Consider the following 20202-nt stretch of genomic DNA (forward strand, 5'->3'; position numbering starts at 1 on the left):
ATGATGAGGTCAGGGCCCAATTCTGGACATGGCAATGCATCTGCAACCTTCCCATGATCCACTGGTGGATGAGGACCCGCCATTTGGGAAACACCACCACAGCCTTTGGGTGTCCTCTGAAACCTTCTCATGAATGGGATTACACAGTGTAGCTTATCTGAAACAGCTAAAGGCCTTCACCTTACATAGCCTTCAGATGGGAATGCAGGGCCCAATCTTGCAAAACACTGATGCATATAAGTGATTTTCCTCAATTACATGCACATATGTTTGCAGGATTGGGCCTATAATGCCAAATTTTTAAGGCATTTAGGCACTTAAAGATGCAGATAGGTGCCTGGGAGTGCCATGTGAATTAGGCACCTAGGCCCAGATTCACAAAGATGCTTAGGCATCTAACTCCCAGACACCTAAATCCCATTTTCAGGTGCCACTGAGATTCGCAAAGCACCCATGTGGCTGTTATCTAACCTGTAAGTGCCCAAACTCATTCGGTGCCTAAGTTGTTGTGGTACCTAGGCACCTATATTTCTGCCTTGGCGCATGCACAGTGCTTCCTCACTCTGGACTTACAGGCGTCTATTTCCCAACTAAACCCCAGTGCAATCCATAAATCTAGGGGTGGGCCCTGTAACTGTGCCTTAGTGGGTCACAACTGAGGATGCCAAATTCAGGATGAACTGCTGAGAAATAAGGCAAACACAACCCAAAACTGGCAGTTATTCTTTTAGAAGATATACCAGACCAGCCACAAAAGTAAACTCCAGTTTCACCACACTGGCTAACAAGAAAACATAAAGGCAGTTTCCTCAGTCATTCCAGTTCTTATGTCACCACCAAAAACACTGGATTTAGAGATGAATGGTTCTTTATAACCAATCTCATCAAATAATAGATTCTTCTGATCCCAAAGGACCAGCCACACACCTAGGTCAATATATAACTTAAATCTTACCCACAACGCACACTGGTGCCAATCCTTTAGTATCTAAAGGTTTATTGAAAGAAAGAAAGAAAGAAAGAAAAAGGTGAGCATTAAAATTGGTTAAAGGAATCAATTACATGCAGTAATGGCAAAGTTCTTGGTTCAGGCTTGTAGCAGTGATGGAATGAACTGTTGGCTTAAGTCAAGTCTCTGGAGTACATCCACAGCTTGGATGGGTCATTCAGTCTTTTGTTCAGAGCTTGTTTGTAGCAAGGTTCCCCCAGAGGGAAGAAGGAGGATTGAAGACCAAATGGAAGTTTTTCCAGGGCCTTTTATAGCTTTTGCCATGTGGAGGGTACCCCATTGTTCTTACTGTGGAAAATTACAGCAACAAGATGGAGTTTGGAGTCACATGGGCAAGTCCCATGTCCGTGGATTTTGCCTAGTCACAGCAGGAAATTCTATTAAGTGTAGATGGGTGTCTCCCATGGTCCATTGTTAGTTAAATGTTCTTGATGAGCCTCTTAATTTGAATAGTCCCTCCAAGTTGTGCTCGGTGTTATCTTGTGGGCGTTGCCCCAGGAGCAAACATTTGAAATCCAAGTATAGAGCCAATACTTATAACTTCACACACAAAAATGATACATGCATACAGATAGCATAATCATAACCAGCAAATCATAACCTTTCCATAGACACCTCACTCAACAACCTTTGTACAATATTTGCAGCAAATATATAACCGTGGTTGCAACAATGATCTATATTGTCATATTTTAATCAGATAACATCAGAGGCCATCCTTCACCTAACCAATATTCAAGGCCTGATCTGATAGGGGTGCTGAGAAGCTGCCTAAATCCACACAAAACATTAAGGAGAGACAGTTGGACCTCCCTTCTGATCTGTAGCTAGGGTGACGAGAGGGCAAATGTGAAAAATTGGGATGAGGCTGGGGGTAACAGGTGTCTATAGAAGACAAAGCCCCAAATATCAGGACATCTGGTCACCCCACCTTTAGCCCAGTAGTTAGGATATTCCCCTGGGGGATGGAGACCACTGCTTCAAGTCCCCCCTCTGCATGATAAGTAAGAAATTTGACCAGACACCTGTTACCTCTCAGGTGAGTGCTGGAACTATGGGATATTCTGGTTTGGGTCTCCTCAATTTCTCCTGCGGAAGTTGCTCCACTATAATTAAATGTTAATTGGGCCATATTAAAAACGAGACTCCCTCTGTAATCCAGAGGTTAGAGTACTCCCCTGAGCGGTGTCAGATCCCTTCTCCTTATCAGTAAACCCAGTGTTTTTCAGCAATGAAAACAGAGTAATTTTAGATTTTCAAAGCTGTATATTTCAGAAATTTTGGATATATGTTATAGTAATATAAAAATATCGTATTTCATTGTAATACTGAAGGCTAAAGCCAGCTGTGCAGTGGGGTGGGGGACAGAAGCTGGGCACTGAGGGCTAAAGCCAGCTGTGTGCTGGGGAAAGGAGCCAGCAGTGTGCTGGGGAGATGAGCCGGGAGAGGCACTGTGGACACTGCCGAGAGCAGGTGTGAGGGCCGTCCACTGTGCAACATGGCAAGGGAGCCTGGCATCCTGCTGCTAAGTGCCATGCTCACCCAGGGGAAACTTCACAGTGGTTTTGCCAAGCCCAAGTCTGTGTGAGGAGGGGAGAAATTGGCATCAAGTCTCAACAGCAGCCAGCCCCCAGCCTCTGCCCTGCATCCTGAGGAGGAGTCAGGTGTCTCCGAGGCGCCAGACTTCTACTGCATTAATAGCCTAACATCAGTTAAAAACTAGCTCAAACATAGTCCAATGTGTTTATAGAAACAAAGTAGGGAGTTCTGGAAGGGGGTGCGTATACTGGGAGAGAGTATTTGGGGCGGTGCTAGAGGAATTATTTGGGGGGGGTCAGGGCCGTCTTTAGGATTTATGGTGCCCTAGGCGGGATTATTAAACTGGTGCCCTGTGCCTGTCTTGCTCTTAGCAACACAAACATAAGATTACACTATTGGAAAACTTTCCACATGCTTGTTATTAAAACCAGTTTAACTTAATGAAGCACACTGTAATGCTGATGGACTAGCACTAAAGAAGTTGAACAGTATAGAAAAAATTCTGATTTGACAGAATGATGCAAATAATATAATTTTTTTAATTTGTCAACATTTTATTGGAAATTTCTATGAAGAGGTATTGAAACAAGGATTTGTTTTTAATTAAAAGCAATCTTTCTGGCTTTTTTGGCTGCAAAATCAGGAATAATGTCATCGTATGACAGACAAAGTGATGTCTTGTTTGACTGCAAGAAGAGCAAGACCAGTCAAGTGTTCCTGACTCCTTGTAGAGTGGAGATCTTTTTTAATGAGCTTTAGTTTTGAGAAAATCTGTTCTCCTGATGCTACTGTGACAGGAATTGTCAGTAGAATACGAGTGGCAACGTACACATTACGACAGATGTCAACAAGTTTGCTGGTATGAATAAACTGTACAGTGTCCATCATCGATTTTGTATGTGGCAGCATTGATGACAGTGTACTCAATTCTTCATACAGTTCAAGTCCATTTAAATCAAAATGATCGCCATGCTTCAGGATGCTCTCTAGGTCAGGAGTCCTCAATGCAGTGCCCAAGGGTGCCATGGTGCCCGCACAGGGCGGCAGCTTATATGAGCTCGAGGTGCTCAAGCACCAGGAATATTCACGACTGGGGACTGTGCTCCACCAATATTTGGAGCTGAGTTTCTCCCCTGCCCCCGCCTCGGAGCTTTCTTGCCTGAAAGAAAACAGCCAGTGCCTCTCTCCTTTGTTTGTGCTGCTTTTGCCTAAGGCTATAGAGATCAGTGGCAGACAGCCTCTTGGAGCACCAGGGGAGGGGAAGAGGGAGAGAGGAGGGGGAAGGAGGCACACACATGCTTGGGAGCTCTCTCTCCTGCCCCCCTGGCACCCAGGGGCAGCAGCAGGGGTGGGGAGGCCACACATGATGGCAACCCCGCAGCCTGGTACCCATCATAGGGGAGGTGAGTGCGCTTTCTGGACCTGAGAGAGTCCCTAGGAGCATGTGCAGTGACTGTGGTGCAGAGTGGTGTGCTGCGGGGGGCAGGGGGGACAGGAGGGGTCCTTCCCCTGGAGCTTGTTTCTGCCAGTAAGGAGGCAGGAGAGTCCTCTCTGGCCCTAGCCTTGGGGCAGCCTGTCTGCATCCCAAGTTCCTTATCCCCAGCCCTGCCCCACCCCAGAGCTGTGCCCCCAGCACCCCAACCCGGAGCACCCTGCTGCACTGTGAACCCCTCTTCCCCAGCCCCATCCCAGAGTCCTCACTTGAGGGGAAAAACGTGCAACTTAAATTAGGTGGTCAGTTTGGAGTATCATTGTGTTTAGCACAATACTTGATTATTTTACACCCTTTAAAGTATACATGCGTTACAAAGTGGGAATGTTCTTAATGTTTTCTCTGACTACTGTGTGGGTGCCTCAGTTTCCCCTATGCATTTCTCAAGAATCTAGATGGTGGGATAAGGATGTGTGATTGTTGTAGAGCCCTAGAGTGCCAGTGTAATGCCGTCTGCACAGAGAATGGCCAAAACCCTGTCTCCGGGCAACTGATGGCCTGGGCCGCTCTCCTGCAAGGTGCCAGCTGAAGGTGTTGGAGAACAAAGAGATCAGGTGGCCTCCTAATGCCTGGAAAAGAGACAAAGGCCAGAGGAGAGAGTGTCAGTGCCTGTTTGGACTTCCAGGAAGTGCATGGTGTGGAAGGGGATGCTGGGATGCTTTGGAACTACTCCATACAAAGCCAGTCAGGACTCTAGGGGAGCCTCCTCTCTCTGAGCATACTGTCTCCAGGGCAAGAAGCTTACACCTTCCTGGGTCTGACCTCGGAGCATTCAACATGCCCTTCCACACTGTGCGCTTTCCACAGCGAGTGTGCCCAGGCACGTCCTGGGGCAACCAGAGGTCCCTGCACCCCAACTCTGCAGTCAGACGTGACTCTCAGCCAGCTGGTAAAACAGAAGGTTTATTAGACAACAGGATCACAGTCTAAAACAAAGCTTATAGGTACAGAAAACAGGACCCCTCAGTCAGGTCCATCTTGGAGGGTGGGGAGCCTAGACCCAAGTTCTGGGTCTCTCCCCATTTTTCCAGCCAGCTCCAAACTGACACTCCCTCCTCTAGCCTTTGTCTCTCTTCTGGATCTCTTCTGATCTCTTTGTCCCCAGCACCTTCAGTTAGCACCTTGCAGGGGAAACTGAGGCACCCACACAGTATTCAGAGAAAACATTAAGAACATTCCCACTTTGTCACAACAAGTGCAACAAAATTTAATACCGTATACTGAAGCAGGCAAGTGCTGCTTCTGACTTTCCACTTTTAATTGACCCTTGTAATCTTGTGGTGCCGACACATTGTAGCTTCATTTTATATCGGCTTTGAGAGTGAGAGCGGGGGGGTGGGGGTGGGCACCACCATTTTGGGCACCACCAAAAATTATACAAACTTGCTGCCTATGTGTCCACAGGGGCCTCTCCGGGCATCTGTGTACTGGCCGGCGGACGAGCATCCGCCGAAATGCCACCGAAATTCGGCAGCATTTCAGCAGCAACGCCACTTGCCGCCGACAAGCAGCATCATCCGGAGGCGTCGCCACTGAAATGCTGCCAAATTTCGGTGGCATTTCGGCGGATGCTCGTCCACCACCATGGTCCTTCGTCTGGCACCCGCCAGACGAAAAAGATTGGGGACCACTGTTTTAGGTTCTTGCACTTTGTCATTAGTTGCTCTTGTTTTCCTATTTCATTGAATTTAGTCCAGCTCAGCTCACCTACCAGCTGAGTGAATGGAACCCCAGGCCGACAGTGGGTGGAGTGGTTCAGCCAGGATCTCAGCCGCCGGCCTGCTCAGCCCACTGCCAGCCTGGGATTCCTTGGGGGTCCCCAGGCCAGCAGTGGGTGCTGAGTGAGGCTGGCAGCTGGGACCTCAGGTGGCAATGGGGCAGCAGGCAGAACCCCAGAGCAGCCTGCCACTGTGTGCCATCAAAAATCAGCTTGTGTGCCACCTTTGGCACGTGTGCTGTAGGTTGCTGACCCCTGCTCTATACACTAGTAAGGAGATGAGCATATTACAGTTGTTGGAGGACTCTATTTAGCAGTAACAGGGATATAGGAAAGTCAGTCAACATTTTTTGTTTCTCTGATGAAAACTGGCCCACTCCCTTCTCCGTTACCAAACTTGTCACAAATAATTGTCAACAACTTAATTTTCTGTTTTTGGCTAAGATACTGATTTAAAAAAAAATATTGAAATTTAATTCAGGATTGTTAGCAAGCATTTTTGGCAAACAAATTTGTTAAATGACAGACTAAATGGCAACACGGTACTGCTTTCATGCTTGGCTCACCCTCCAGCCTGCTGGTCCAACAGCTGCAGTGGAGGGGGAGATAGGTGGAAAACTGTAGGACCCCAAAATCCACCTCTTCGGGTGCAGAGTGGCAACAGGTCCGATCACGTGCCAATGGGCACCACCGCCAGCACCCCGGACCATGGTGAATTTAGCACAGCATCTGATCTCAGGGATGGGGCACCCATGGAGCCACAGCAGCTCATTCTGCCCTGTGCAGCTCCCCCCAGATGAGATGGATCACTGCCAGCCTGGGGGAGAGACGCGCTCCCCAGCTAGAGTGACCAGATGCAGATGTCCTGATTTTATAGGGCCAGTCCCGATATTTGGACCTTTGTCTTATATAGGCATCAATTACCCCTACCTAGGGTGACCAGACAGCAAATGTGAAAAATCAGGACAGGGGTTGGGGGGGGATAGGAACCTATATAAGAAAAAGATCCAAAAATCGGGACTGTCCCTATAAAATCGGGACATCTGGTACAGGTGAGTTCCTTCCCCCATCCCTTCCCAGTGACCCCAGTAGCCAATCCCCTCCCTCAGACTATGCGGCATTCGGCTCTCTCTAGGACCCAGCAACCTTGCTCTTAAATGCTCCACTGCTTCTGGTCTGTCCGCCCAGGCAGAGCAGTGCCCCCAGACCTAGTGGTGCCCTAGGTGGCTGGCTGTTCTGCCTATGGCTAAGGATGGCTCTGGGGGGAGTACTGGGGGGAGTATTTGGGGTGTTTCTAGAGGAATTATTTGGGGGGTGTTGGAGGGGTGTGTGTGTGTACTGGGAGGGATATTGGTGGGATGCTGGAGGAGTTATTGGGGGATACTGGAGGGGTGTGTGTGTACTGGGAGGAGGTATTGGGAGGGGTGCTGGAGGAGTTATTGGGGGGTACTGGAGGGGTGTATGTATTGGGAGGGAGTATTTGGGGAGTGCTGAAAGAATTATTTGGGGGTACTGGAGGGGTGTGTGTGTGTACTGGGAGGGGATATTTGGAGGGTACTGGCGGAGTTATTTGGGGGGTGCTGAAGGGGTGTATGTACTGGGAGGGGGTATTTGGGCGGTACTAGAGGGGGGTGTATACTGGAAGGGCGTATTTGGAGGTGGGCGTGTGTGTACTAGGAGGGGATATTTGGGGGAGTGCTGGAGGGGTATGTATGCTGGGAGGGAGTGTTTGCGGGGCTCCTGGAGGAGTTATTTGTGGGGTACTGAAGGGGTATGTTTGTACTGGTTGGGGATATTTGGGGTGCTGGAGGGATGTGCGTTTACTGGGAGAGGGTATTGGGCGGTACTGGGGGGGTGTACTGGGAGGGGACATTTGAGGGGTGCTGGAAGGGGTACCTGCAACCTCGAGGTGGGGGGCCGTGTCCTGCTCCCTGTCACGGTGGCAGGGCAGCTGGCACAGACCCAGGCCATCAATCAGGGCCTCCCTGCAGGCCTTTCCCCCTCTTCAGGGAGGGGAGCCAGGGCTTGGCCCTGTCAACCCTACTGGGCAGAAATCTGAGAGGCACATGACCCCACACGTGCCTCGTCCACACATCATCTTTGCCTCAGCCTCTGCCCTGCACGCTGGGAGTAAGTTATGTGTCTCCGGGCAGAAATCTGGAGAGTCACATGATCTGCGTGCCTTGCTCACCCTCTGATCAGGGATTCCGGAAATGAAAGTAATTTTGGAAGAAACCTGCTTCAGTAGCAGCACTTTCTGGAAACCACCAGCCGGAGGTGAAAGTTAGCCGGTAAGCCCCGGTATGGTGTGCCAGCAAGAGCTGGTGTGCCGTACCAGGGCAGATCGGCTTCCCCTGGCGGCAATTTCAAGGGCCTGGGGCTCCCAGCAGCGGCTGGAGCCCCAGGCCGTTTAAATTGTCGTCAGAGCCCTGCTGCTAGAGCCCTGGGAAACAGTGGCGGGGCTCAAGCAGCAATTTAAAGGGCCCGGGGCTCTGAGCAGGCCCCACATGTCAGTTAGGAGGAGTCTTTCCTGGATTTGTGGATAGCTAGCAGAGATAGGTGCCTCCCTGAAGTCTGGACCTAGGTACTGATCTCTGTTAGAGGGGTGGGGCTTAGCATCTGCCATTGGCTAGTTTAGGCAGCTCTCAACTTAGGGTCTATCTGCATTTATAGCACTACAGCAACACAGCTGCACCACTGTAGCGCTTAGTGAAGATGCCATCTTCACCAACAGGAGAACTCCCACACCCTGAGCAACATAGTTATACCAACATACATTTATAAGGTAGACCAGGGCTTAGGGTGACAGCTTTTGTGGATCTCATTCTAAGTTGCCTGTCTCTCTCTGTGTGTTGTATAGGGAGCGTAGGTGCCTAAATCAGACTTTGTGGTTCACAGGGTTGTTCTAGTGATTCTCTAGGCACCTCAAAGTTAGGTGTTGCGAAGCTGAGCATGGCAACACCTAAGTTACTCTGTGGGTCCAGGCCCCCAGGCCCTAGTGAAAACCGCACTGTGCAGTTATTTACGCTGTTAAGCACCTACACAGCTGTAAAATCAGGCCCTTCGTGATCACTGTTCTTTAAAACTCCAGACACAGATCGAGACGTTGGGGAATGTCTTATCTCTAGAATATTTCATTAATGGGTGACCTTATAATAATCAATAGCATTAACTTTCTCTACAGAGCATGGTACTTCTACAGGCAGTAGCTGACAGAATCCCAACCTCTCTGCTGAGCCTTTGGTAACTCTTTCTTTGTTTTCTTTTCCTTAGCTCTCAGAATGGAGAAGAAGGTGGAGCTTGGCCAAACAACCAGTTTGATACGGAAATGCTTCAAGCCATGATTCTGGCATCAGCAAATGGTTAGTTTCCTTTAAACACAAGATAATTGCATCATTTGTAATGATGTAACATTTAAAGTGCATGTAATTAGATAGGATTTTAATATTATCAGTGGTTCAGAGCAACTGTCCAGGATGATGTGGCTTCCTAAAGTACTTCTTAAGCAAATACCATCAGAATACCATTGGCACTTGTATTACTATGCAAAAGAGACATGAACCGGGGTGCTGGAACAATGTGTATAGTGGAGGTGCTGAGAGCCCTTGAATCAAACTGTAAACCCTGCATATTATGGAAACCACTTCAAGCAGCACCACACACACACACAGGCGGCTCTAGGCGTTTTGCCGCCCCAGGCACAGAAGGCAGGGCGCCCCCAGTGGCTTGCCGCCCCAAGCACGCACTTGGCGTGCTGGTGCCTGGAGCCGCCCCTGCACACGCACCCTTGGTTTCAGAACCCATTATATGAATAGGTTAGGCTATGAATAGGATACAAATGGGGAATTATTCACATGGAGCAGGGCTTGCAGTTGATGTGAAATAGTCATTCAGTTGTGTAGTAAGGCAAGAGGGTAAAGGCTGAGAATCTCCAGCACCTGCATTCTTGAGAGTGTGGTGTCTGGCTCATAATATGGTGATATGGACTAGAAGAGCCTGTGTTTGGAGTGTCTCTCTCGCTTTTTAAAAATATGTATGTGTAGTTGTATAGAGTGTCTGATCCCAAAATAAAACAAATATGCAATGTCTGATTTGATACACCAATACATGTGAGGGGATGCCATTTTGGTGTGAATTTGAGAAAAGAAGCAAATTGGGAGACTTGGCTGTGAATAGAACATGGAAACACAGTACTGGAAACATAGGATTTGCTGTAGTGGATCCCAAGGCCCATCTACTCCAGTATCCTGTCTCCAGCAGTGACCAGCACCAGATGATTCAGAGGAAGGTGCAGTAGACAGATGTGTGATAATCTGTCCCCCTCTTCGCCATTCTCACATATGAGAGTAGGAATAACATGTGTTAGTAGCAGAAAAGAGACGTTTTTTGGTTTTGGAACAAAGGGACAGATTTTTAAACAAGAGAAGTCCTTTTTTACAGGGACAATTTTGCACCCATGAAAAACTGTGATCACAAATACTAGCTGGTAGATGTTTAATGACCAGGCTGTACCCACACATCCAAGAATTATTCTAGCTGCTAGCTCATTTTTAATAGCAAAATACAGACACATTTTTAGTGCTGACAGCAAAAGTGAGGGCTGAGGCATAACTGAATATCCGCCTTACCAGCTGTAAAATACTTCATTTGCAATTATTATGCTTGTGGTTTGTGTGTGGGGTTTTGTTTGTTTGTTTGTTTAACTTTTACCATCTATTGTTATGTGAGAGTGACAGGAAATACAGAAGAGTGTTTGTAGTTCTCTGATCCTGGTGCACTTTTGTTAATGAATCATAATAGACAAGTCATTAGAATACAGAATTCAAGATAAAGAGGCTAGCTGTTTTACATAGAGCCTTTGTTTATAAATACCTTTAAGTCTGTTCCCTCTAAATTTTAAAGACAGAAAAAACAGCATAGCCATAAAACACTGGCAAAAATGCTTAGGATGTTTTCTCTCTGCTCTTGGCAGAAAAAAGTCTGTGGTGAGGATTTCAAATTGGTATTTCTTCTTTGGAGAGCTGCTTTAGCCTGAACTTTGTCACCTTGAAAGCCTCTCTGCAGACTCTGAGCAGCCCAAGCAAACAGCTGCCACAGCCAGTTAAGGAGATAAAGGTCTTGGACATTATAGAGTGTTTTCTTTCATACATATGTATTTTTAAGAATGGAAACAGTCTGAAAATGTGGTTCTACTCTGTAAATGGACTCTCTAAAAATAGCCACGGAGGCCATATGTTTGTCATTTCTCCATGACTCCAGCTAACATGTCCTCCTCACTTTACAAATAACATGATTATTTTTCTGCTTGCCTGTCCTGCAATCCCTGGGATCTAAAAGCTGAATAGGTTATTTCTAAATTGTGTATCAGTTTACACTTACCTGTGAGGAAGGGACCCTTTCTCTAGCAAAACTTCCCCATCCCACATGATAAGCTAGTTCATAGCATTGTTTGCCACTGCCCAGATTGGTGATGCTCTGCCCTGATGTAATGCCCCTCTGCAGGGTGTTTTCTGTGCTCCTGGGGATGTGTGAAATCTGTTCCACCCATTAGACTGTAGCAAATTCCTCTCCCTGATGAATCAGCTCCACTCTGCAGAATGGAAGATGGGCAGAGGGCCGTGACTGTCTCCTCCCCAATCCTCCCTGCTGCATTTTCTGTATCTTGCTGTGGGAGGATGGGGAACAGAAGCCAGGAATGTCTGTTCTCACCAGAGCATAGAGAGACCAGGACTGCTCTTGTGAGAGGCTCCATATTGATCCAGTTCGGCACAGTGCACAACCATGTGCTGATCTGTAAACACATTAGTAGTGTCATTGACTTCAGCATCACTCTTTATATGCTTAGGTGCTGGGCTGGATGGGGGAAAGACTCCTTGCACCCCCTGTTTGTCACATGCCCATACAAGAGCCACTTAAATTCAAGCAGAAGGGGAACAGTGATACCTCTGCTGCACCATTTCCTCTGTTTCAGCTTGAGATATCACAGATACCCCTCCACTGAGTGCGAGGAAACGAACAGGAGATTGGCTATGCTCTCCAGCACCATGCCCTGCAGATCCAATCTGTTTGGGAGTTAATACAGTTAGCAGTGGCATTGACTCTCTGGGTCCTGTTCAAGGCTGCCAGGGAGCAGCTGCAGGGAGACCCAGCTAATACCAGTAGGGCTTCTTCCAGGGGTGAAGTCATTCCAGTGCGGCCCAGCCATGCAGAGGTGTGAAACTATCCCTGGAGCATGGCTCCTGTCTTTATGGCTCTGGGTTCCCTTCCCCATGAATCTCAGGACTTCAGGTTGGGAGACCTCACTGTCTGCAAACTCTACAACTCCTGAACTCCTCTTTTTTCTTGAAGAGAGGCTGCTTAGGAACCTGCAAGGTCAGCCTCCTGCAGTTCTCTTTCCCTGCTGCTCCCTTTTCGTGGGTTTCTCCCTGGGACAGGCAGCAATCCTGTCCAGTTTCATCAACTGGAACTTACTTAACAACCAGTCAGTAACAATGCTATTGCCTCTTCTCCTTTCATTTTGCCAGTTTGCTAATCATAGAATCATAGAATATCAGGATTGGAAGGGACCTCAGGAGGTCATCTAGTCCAACCCCCTGCTTAAAGCAGGACCAATCCCCAGCTAAATCATCCCAGCTAGGGCTTTGACAAGCCTGACCTTAAAAACCTCTAAGGAAGGAGATTCCACCACTTCCCTAGGTAACCCATTCTGGTGCTTCACCACCCTCCTAGTGAAAAAGTCTGTCCTAATATCCAACCAACCCCCTCCCCCAAACACACACATACTGCAACTTGAGACCATTACTCCTTGTTCTGTCATCTGCTACCACTGAGAACAGTCTAAATCCATCCTTTTTGGAACCCCCTTTCAGGTAGTTGAAAACAACTATCAAATCCCTCCTCATTCTTTTCTTCTGCAGACTAAACAAGCCCAGTTCCCTCAGCCTCCCCTCATAAGTCATATGTTCCAGCCCCCTAATCATTTTTGTTGCCCTCCACTGGACTCTTTCCAATTTTTCCACATCCTTCTTGTAGTGTGGGGCCCAAAACTAGACACGGTACTCCAGATGAGGCCTCACCAATGCCAAATAAAGGGGAATGATTATGTCCCTCGATCTGCTGGCAGTGCTCCTACTTATATAGCCCAAAATGTCATTAACCTCTTGGCAACAAGGGCACACTGTTGACTCATTTCCAGCTTCTCATCTACTGTAACCCCTAGGTCCTTTTCTGCAGAACTGCTGCATAGCCACTTGGTCCCTAGTCTGTAGCAGTGTATGGGATTCTTCCATCCTAAGTGCAGGACTCTGTATTTGTCTTTGTTGAACCTCATCAGATTTCTTTTGCCCCAATCCTATAATTTGTCTAGGTCCCTCTGTAGCCTATCCCTACCCTCCAGCTTATCTACCACTCCTCCCAGTTTAGTGTCATTTGCAAACTTGCTGAGGGTGCAATCCATGCCATCCTCCAGATCATTAATGAAGATATTGAACAAAACCGACCCCAGGACCGACCCTTGGGACACTGTGCTTGATACCGGCTGCCAACTAGACATGCAGTCATTGATCACTACCCATTGAGCCTGAGGATCTAGCCAGCTTTCTATCCACCTTATAGTTCATTCAGCCAGCCCATACTACTTTAACTTGCTGGCAAGAATACCGTGGGAGACCATATCAAAAGCTTTGCTAAAGTCAAGGAATAACATGTCAATTGCTTTCCCCTCATCCACAGAGCCAGTTATCTCATCATAGAAAGCAATTAGGTTAGTCAGGCATGACTTCCCTTGGTGAATTCATGCTGACTGTTCCTGATGACTTTCCTCTCCTTTAAGTGCTTCAGAATTGATTCCTTGAGGACCTGCTCCATGATTTTTCCAGGGACTGAGGTGAGGCTGACTGGCCTGTTTTCCCAGATCCTCCTTCGCTTTTTTAAAGATGGGCACTACATTAGCCTTTTTCCAGTCATCCAGGATCTCCCCCAATCGCCATGAGTTTTCAAAGATAATGGCCAATGGTTCTGCAATCACATCCGCCAACTCCTTTAGCACCCTTAGATGCAGCGCATCCAGCCCCATGAACTTGTGCTTGTCCAACATTTCTAAATAGTCCTGAACCACTTCTTTCTCCACAGAGGGCTGGTCACCACCTCCCCATGCTGTGCTGCCTAGTGCAGTAGTCTGGGAGCTGACCTTGTTCGTGAGACAGAGGCAAAAAAAGCATTGAGTCCGTTAGCTTTTTCCACATCCTCTGTCACTAGGTTTCCTCCCTCATTCAGTAAGGGGCCCACACTTTCCTTGATTTTCTTCTTGTTGCTAATATACCTGAAGAAACCCTTCTTATTACTCTTAACATCTCTTGCTAGCTGCAACTCCAAGTGTGATTTGGCCTTCCTGATTTCATTCCTGCATGCCTGAGCAATATTTTTATACTCCTCCCTGGTCATTTATCCAGACTTCCACTTCTTGTAAGCTTCTTTTTTGTGTTTAAGATCAGCAAAGATTTCACTGTTAAGCCAAGTTGGTCGCCTGCCATATTTACTATTCTTTCTACACATCAGGATGGTTTGTTCCTACAATCCCAATAAGGATTCTTTAAAATACAGCCGGGTCTCCTGGATTCCTTTCCCACTAATCATACTGGGAGATCGACAAAACGATGTCCAGTAGCCTTTTGACCACATTCGTTCTGTTAATCATAAACTTGTAATGGGAGCACAACATGAAGATATTCGTTGCCTCTGATTCTAGTGATGACAGGGAGGCAGACTAGCCACCAGCTTACTCTCTCTATCTGTGTGGGTTCTGCAGGGCTGTCCTGAGGTCAGGGTATAAACACACACCTTCAGTCAGTAAGGGCAGCAGATCTAACTCGTTATGGAAGAAGGTGTTGTTTTTAGTCTCATTTCTAACAATAAGAGCCAGAGGCACCTATTTCCACAGTTCCCGAGGAGTGCTCCACCCCCGCTCACCCCAGACCGCGCCCCACTCCACCCTTTTCCCGAAACCCCCGTCCTGCTTCTTCCCACACTGTCCCTCCCCCACCCCTTCCTGCACCTGCTCCGCCCCTCCCCCACCTTCGTCCAATCTCACGCCCACCCCAGCCCTCTGCCACTTCCTGCCCCACTCCTCCTTCTCCCCCCTAGCACCTCCTGCACACTGCTGAACAGCTGATCATGGTGGGTGGGAGGGCTGGGAGGGAGGGGGAGGAGCTAATCACGGGGCTGCCAGTGGGTGCTGAGCACCTACTATTTTTTTCCTCCAGCTCCACAGCACCGACAGAGTCAGTGCCTATGATAACAGCACCTCAGAGATTTCATCCCTTCTTTTGGTATTTTCTCTCTCTAGCATATGGAGGTTTAGGTAGGGGTGAGGGCAGGGAGGGGAAGACTAATCCAACCATCAGTCCCTGACCCCAGGTGCTGTGACACCTGAGCTTTGCTAGCCAGTTGAAATGCTTCCATTTACACACCCACTCTGAAGGGCCTAAAGCTCTTCAGTCGTTTGAAAAGTCAGGGCTTCTGAGAGTCTGAAGTGATTTACCCTTTTGCAGACTGAGGAATACCTAAGATCATTTTTAAAGCAGGGACTAAATGCTAGACACATGATGGCATCTAATTCTAGGGACTCTCCCTTTAAAATGTTTTGGATAAAATCTAAATTGATACGATGCAATGTGTAGAGGAACAAAAATCTGCTTTGATTGTGGTGGCAGAAAAAATGAGAGAAATAAAGCACAGGATAGTCCTGCCTGGATTTTCAGAAACCACCTGTCTGCAAGCCGAGGCATGCCTTTCTATGCTGCCCTATACATTGTTAAATAAAGGTCTCTATATTTGGTTTACTGAAAGCCCCAACAGCAGCCGCAATGTCAAGTGCTCAAGTGATAAGCCCCCTAAAGCTTGTTGTCTTAGCCAGAGATGAGCTCAGTTTGTAAAAGAAACAGAGACATACATGAGTTGGTTATTTTTGCCTAATCTAAGATCCTGGATAATTTAATTTATTTTCCTCGTTTTGCTTTGACCATAAGAGCTTCCAGACAATTTACCATAAGTGGCAGTATAAAGGGAGGTTACCTTACAGGAGTGTCAGGGAATCTGAAGCTATATAGCTTTCAGAGTGGTTACCATGTTAGTCTGTATCAGCAAAAACAGCAAGTCTTTGTGGCACCTTAGAGACTAACAAATTTATTTGAGCTTATGCTTATGCCCAAATTTGTTAGTCTCTGAGATGCCACAGGGACTCCTGGTTGAAGCTATATAGACAACCTGTAGCAATGTGCCACTCACTTCTGCAGCACCCCCTGCTGGTCTCTCAGGGAATTAGCTCATCCAGCCTCCAGAGCGCCCTCTGCAGGCTGGTGTCCCACTGCCGCTTGGCCCCCGAGTCCCTCTCAGACCCGGGGCCCTGTTATCTGGGGTACTGCCCCCTGGCCGCACATCCCTCAGTCTCAGGGGCTCCACTCCCCGGGGAACCCCTAACCCTCTATCCACAGCCTTGCCTCAGTTGTAGGCTACTGCCAGTCACCAACGTGCCCCCATGCCCTGGGGCAGACTGCAGTGTCAGCCACTCATCGTAGACAAGATTGGGTCTGGACCTGCTGCCTCTCTCTGCAACCCAGTGCCTCTATGGGGCCTTGGACAAGGCCCTGCAGCCTGGGGAGTTGCCGGCTTGGAGCTCCCCAGCCCCTCTGGCCTTTCCCCAGCCCTGCCTCACTCTAGGCACCCTGAGCTTCCCATCAGCCAGGCCCCTCTCTCTCTGAAGGCAGAGAGAGACTGACTGCTCCTGCCTTCCCTGGCTTTTATAGAGCCAGCTGTGGCCTGACTGGGGTGTGACCCTGGCTGTGGATGCGTTCCCCAATCAGCCTAGCCCAGGGGTCCCCAATGTGGTGCCGGCGGGCACCATGGCACCCACCGAGGCGTCTAAGTGCACCTGCGTACTGGCCGGTGGACGAGCACTAGGTGGACAACCCCGAAATGCCGCCGACAAGCAGCGTCATCCAGAGGCGTTTCTGCCGAAAATCGGCAATGCCTCTGGATGACGCTGCTTGTCAGCGGCATTTTGGCGACAATACTGATTGACATTGCTGCTTGTCGGTGGCATTTTGGCCAATGCTCGTCCACTGCCACCATCCTCCGTGGCTCGTCGTCTGATGCCCGCCAGATGAAAAAGGTTGAGGACCACTGGCCTAGCCTTTCCCCTGCCACAGCCCTCTCCCAGGGCTGTTTTAAGCCCTTCAGGGCAGGAGCAGATGACCACCCGGCTACACAGCCTATTGTGTATGTCTCTGTCTTATTCAGAACTGCAGCAAACTTGAATTTGTATTGATAAATGACTGAATACAAACTCTAAGATTTGTTATCAGCCAATAGGAGTTGAAACACTCTGCTTGCAGAAAAGCAGCTTAGTGCTGAATTAAACATATCTGTTGTCTTGCTGTTCACCTGTAATTTTGTGTTATCTAAAAACAGCACATTGAGCTCACTGGTGATTCTTAGGGTATGTCTTCACTAGCAACATTAAAGCACTGCCACGGCTACCCTTTAACGTGGCTGTGTAGTTGCGGCACTGGCGTTAGAAGAGCTAAAAACCACCCCCACAAGGGAAGTCCCAGTGTTAGTGCACTGTCTACACTGCCACTTTACAGCGCTGAAACTTGCAGCGCTCAGGGGGTGTTTTTTCACACCCGAGTGAGAAAATTGCAGTGTTGTAAAGTGACAGTGTAGACAAGGCCTTAGACTGGGCTAACTGGCTCCTCAGGCAGCCTGTGAACTTCAGACACTTTCCTCACTGGAAACCATGCTGATTCCTGATGTTTATTTCATCTAAGAAACCTGTTCTTCATCCTGATTACAGCCCCTCTCCCTGCCCCTCAGTCCACAAGGCTTGAAATACTGTACATTTTCAACAGGCAGCTGGGATGATTTCTCTTAGTAACTTTATGACACAGAAGTGGGTTGGTAGGTCACTGACAACTGAGGAGACAGATTTCTGTGTCCTGAGTGAATGCTCTATTTAAAGCAATACAGAAAACACATACTTAAACTGCCAAGCCCCCTCCCCCAGCCAGTCTGTCTCCAGCTGAAATGAAGTGAATCAGCACAGAGAAAATTCCGCGCCCCCCCCCCCCCATGGAATGAAATAAGAATCAAACTGCAAGCAGTTATCTCATCTGCAGTCAAATCCGAGATTGTGTCTAAAGTGTTTAGTTCACCCATGAACACTTTGAAGCACCTGAAGGATGTGTTAATGAACTAGTGTATTAATTGTTGAGATTAACAATTACAGGTCTCTGAGTACATTTTAAAACAATGAGGAGGTAGAAGATGTTTAGACGCTCTCCACGGAGTGAACTATAAAACCAAGGAATAAATAGTTAGCTTTGTGGATTAGCAATAAATATAATTAAAATGTATATGCCCACTTCCCCCATGTAGACTCTTAAATGCAATGCTACCCAATTTCAGGAATCAGTTCTAAAGAGAAATGTAGGCAAGTATCCCAAGACTATATAATCCAGTGGGAAATCATAAACCACTAGAGAGCCTGACCAATTTCACACCAGAGTCCAAAATGGCATTTCCCTGCAGTTTGGTTTTGTATTTTCAAAGTCCTTGTGAGCTTCCACTAGCAGTTCTTGTGCGCTGTCCCTCGGGCCCTTACACTGCGTTCCTCTGACACTTCAGGCCTCTTCTTTTACTGCTAAAAATCAACAAGAAAACCCGTTATTTAGAATGCTACAAACAAGACTCTATTTGGTTCAGTGCAAATATGTCCCATTATTATGGTATCCTGTTGGAGCAGGGGATCCCCAAGTGGGGACTGGCTGGGTGCCAGCATTAAGGTCTCCATCACCAGCTGATCGTCTTCAGTAGCAGAACACAGATCATTTGTGCAATTATTTAAAAATAAGGCATGGCAAATATTTTCAATTAAAAGGTTAAAAATACAATTTGAAAGAAAGATTAAAGAAGAAAGGAGAACAATGAGGGTAAAATTCTGGGCAGGACAATTGTATAGTGCTCAGTCTTGCTCTGTCACCCCCACTGATCTCCAGATCAGATCTGTGCTATTGAATGCAAGGTCAGTAGCTATTCAGGTAGTTCCCATGCATGATTTATTTAAGGATAAGCACCTAATACTACTGGGTTGGATGAAGCTGTAGACCAGGTGCTGGCAACCTTTCAGAAGTGATGTACCAAGTCTTCATTTAGTCACTCTAATTTACGGTTTTGCATGCCAGTAATACATTTTAACATTTTTAGATCTCTTTTTAGAAGTCTATAATATATAAATAAACGACTGTTGTATGTAGAGTAAATAAGGTTTTTTAAATGTTTAAGAAGCTTCATTCAAAATTAAATTAAAATGCAGAGCCCCCCAGACCGGTGGGCAGGACCCAGGCAGTGTGAGTGCCACTGAAAATCAGCTCAAGTGCCGCCTTTGGCATCTGTGCCATAGGTTGCCTACCCCTGCTGTAGACCCATTATTAACCCAGTGATGTCAGCAGTAATCAGGAGAGAGTCAGGGAAGTGGTGTGTCTGTGCTGATTCTATCCCTAGGAGGTTTCTCCTCCGAAAACTGATACAGTATGTCCATCTTGCATGTGATTCCTGAGCTAGGGGGGAAATGGAGCTAGTGCAGGGGTACAGATTGCCTTACTGCTCCAAGGTTTTTCTTGAGCTAACAAAGTTCTTCTCCATGGGGCATTTGAGTCACCAGCATCAGTTTTTATCCATTTTTTCATTCTGCAGACTATTTTGTTAGAAAAAACTTTCCTCCTAAATACCCAGTCCTCCAGTACATGGATCTCAGAATGTTCCATGGCTAATCAGGAAAAATTGCACAAACAAATGATGGTCCATGGGCCACTCTTTGAGAACCTCTGATCTAGATCACTTCTGGTAGGTAACTTCAGTGTCCATGCGCATGGTGACTCCTCTGAGTTAGCCACTCCTTGCACTATTACAGGAATTCCCAGCTTCCTCAAGTCCTCGCTGTGCTCTGCAATTCACAGCCTGTATTACAGAAGTTCCTCCCCCTTTTCCCACTTCCATGTCTCTCTCCTGCATTCTATTCAAGTCAGCATTACAGCATGAGAGGAGTGCCCTGCTTTGCTTCTATAATATCAGCACTACAGGAATCCTTCTACTTATCTACCTCCCTCCTATGCGCTGCTCCCCAGCTTAGAATTGTAGCACAGAACCATGACAGAAGCTACTGCAGCTGTATTTATCACATTATGCTCAACTTCCAGGGACCACTCAGTGCTGCTGCATTATAGGAATTTTCTATTACCCCACATATGTTACTCTCCAAATTAGACCCAGGCAACAGCAATACTAGGGCCAGGGTTAAAGTAGTTAGAAAGAACTGCTACATATGACATTACCCAGTGATGGAATTTTTTTAGTGCATAATAGTTATGGCTTGAGTAGTTGGTTTAAATA

At 47.4% G+C, this 20202-nt stretch overlaps 1 protein-coding gene across 32 annotated transcripts in view; it reads left to right on the top strand.

Moving 5' to 3' along the window:
* LOC127055754 (protocadherin gamma-C5-like) overlaps positions 1-20202 on the top strand; it is a 342247-nt gene that overhangs the window by 318017 nt on the left and 4028 nt on the right. For all 32 annotated transcript variants that reach the window (XM_050963061.1, XM_050963060.1, XM_050963062.1 and 29 more), the window contains one exon: positions 9031-9119. In XM_050963061.1, the coding sequence (XP_050819018.1) occupies positions 9031-9119 (89 nt within the window). The remainder of the gene's footprint in view (positions 1-9030; positions 9120-20202) is intronic.

Source organism: Gopherus flavomarginatus, chromosome 7, assembly GCF_025201925.1.
Source record: "Gopherus flavomarginatus isolate rGopFla2 chromosome 7, rGopFla2.mat.asm, whole genome shotgun sequence".
Classification (NCBI taxonomy): Eukaryota; Metazoa; Chordata; order Testudines; family Testudinidae; genus Gopherus; species Gopherus flavomarginatus.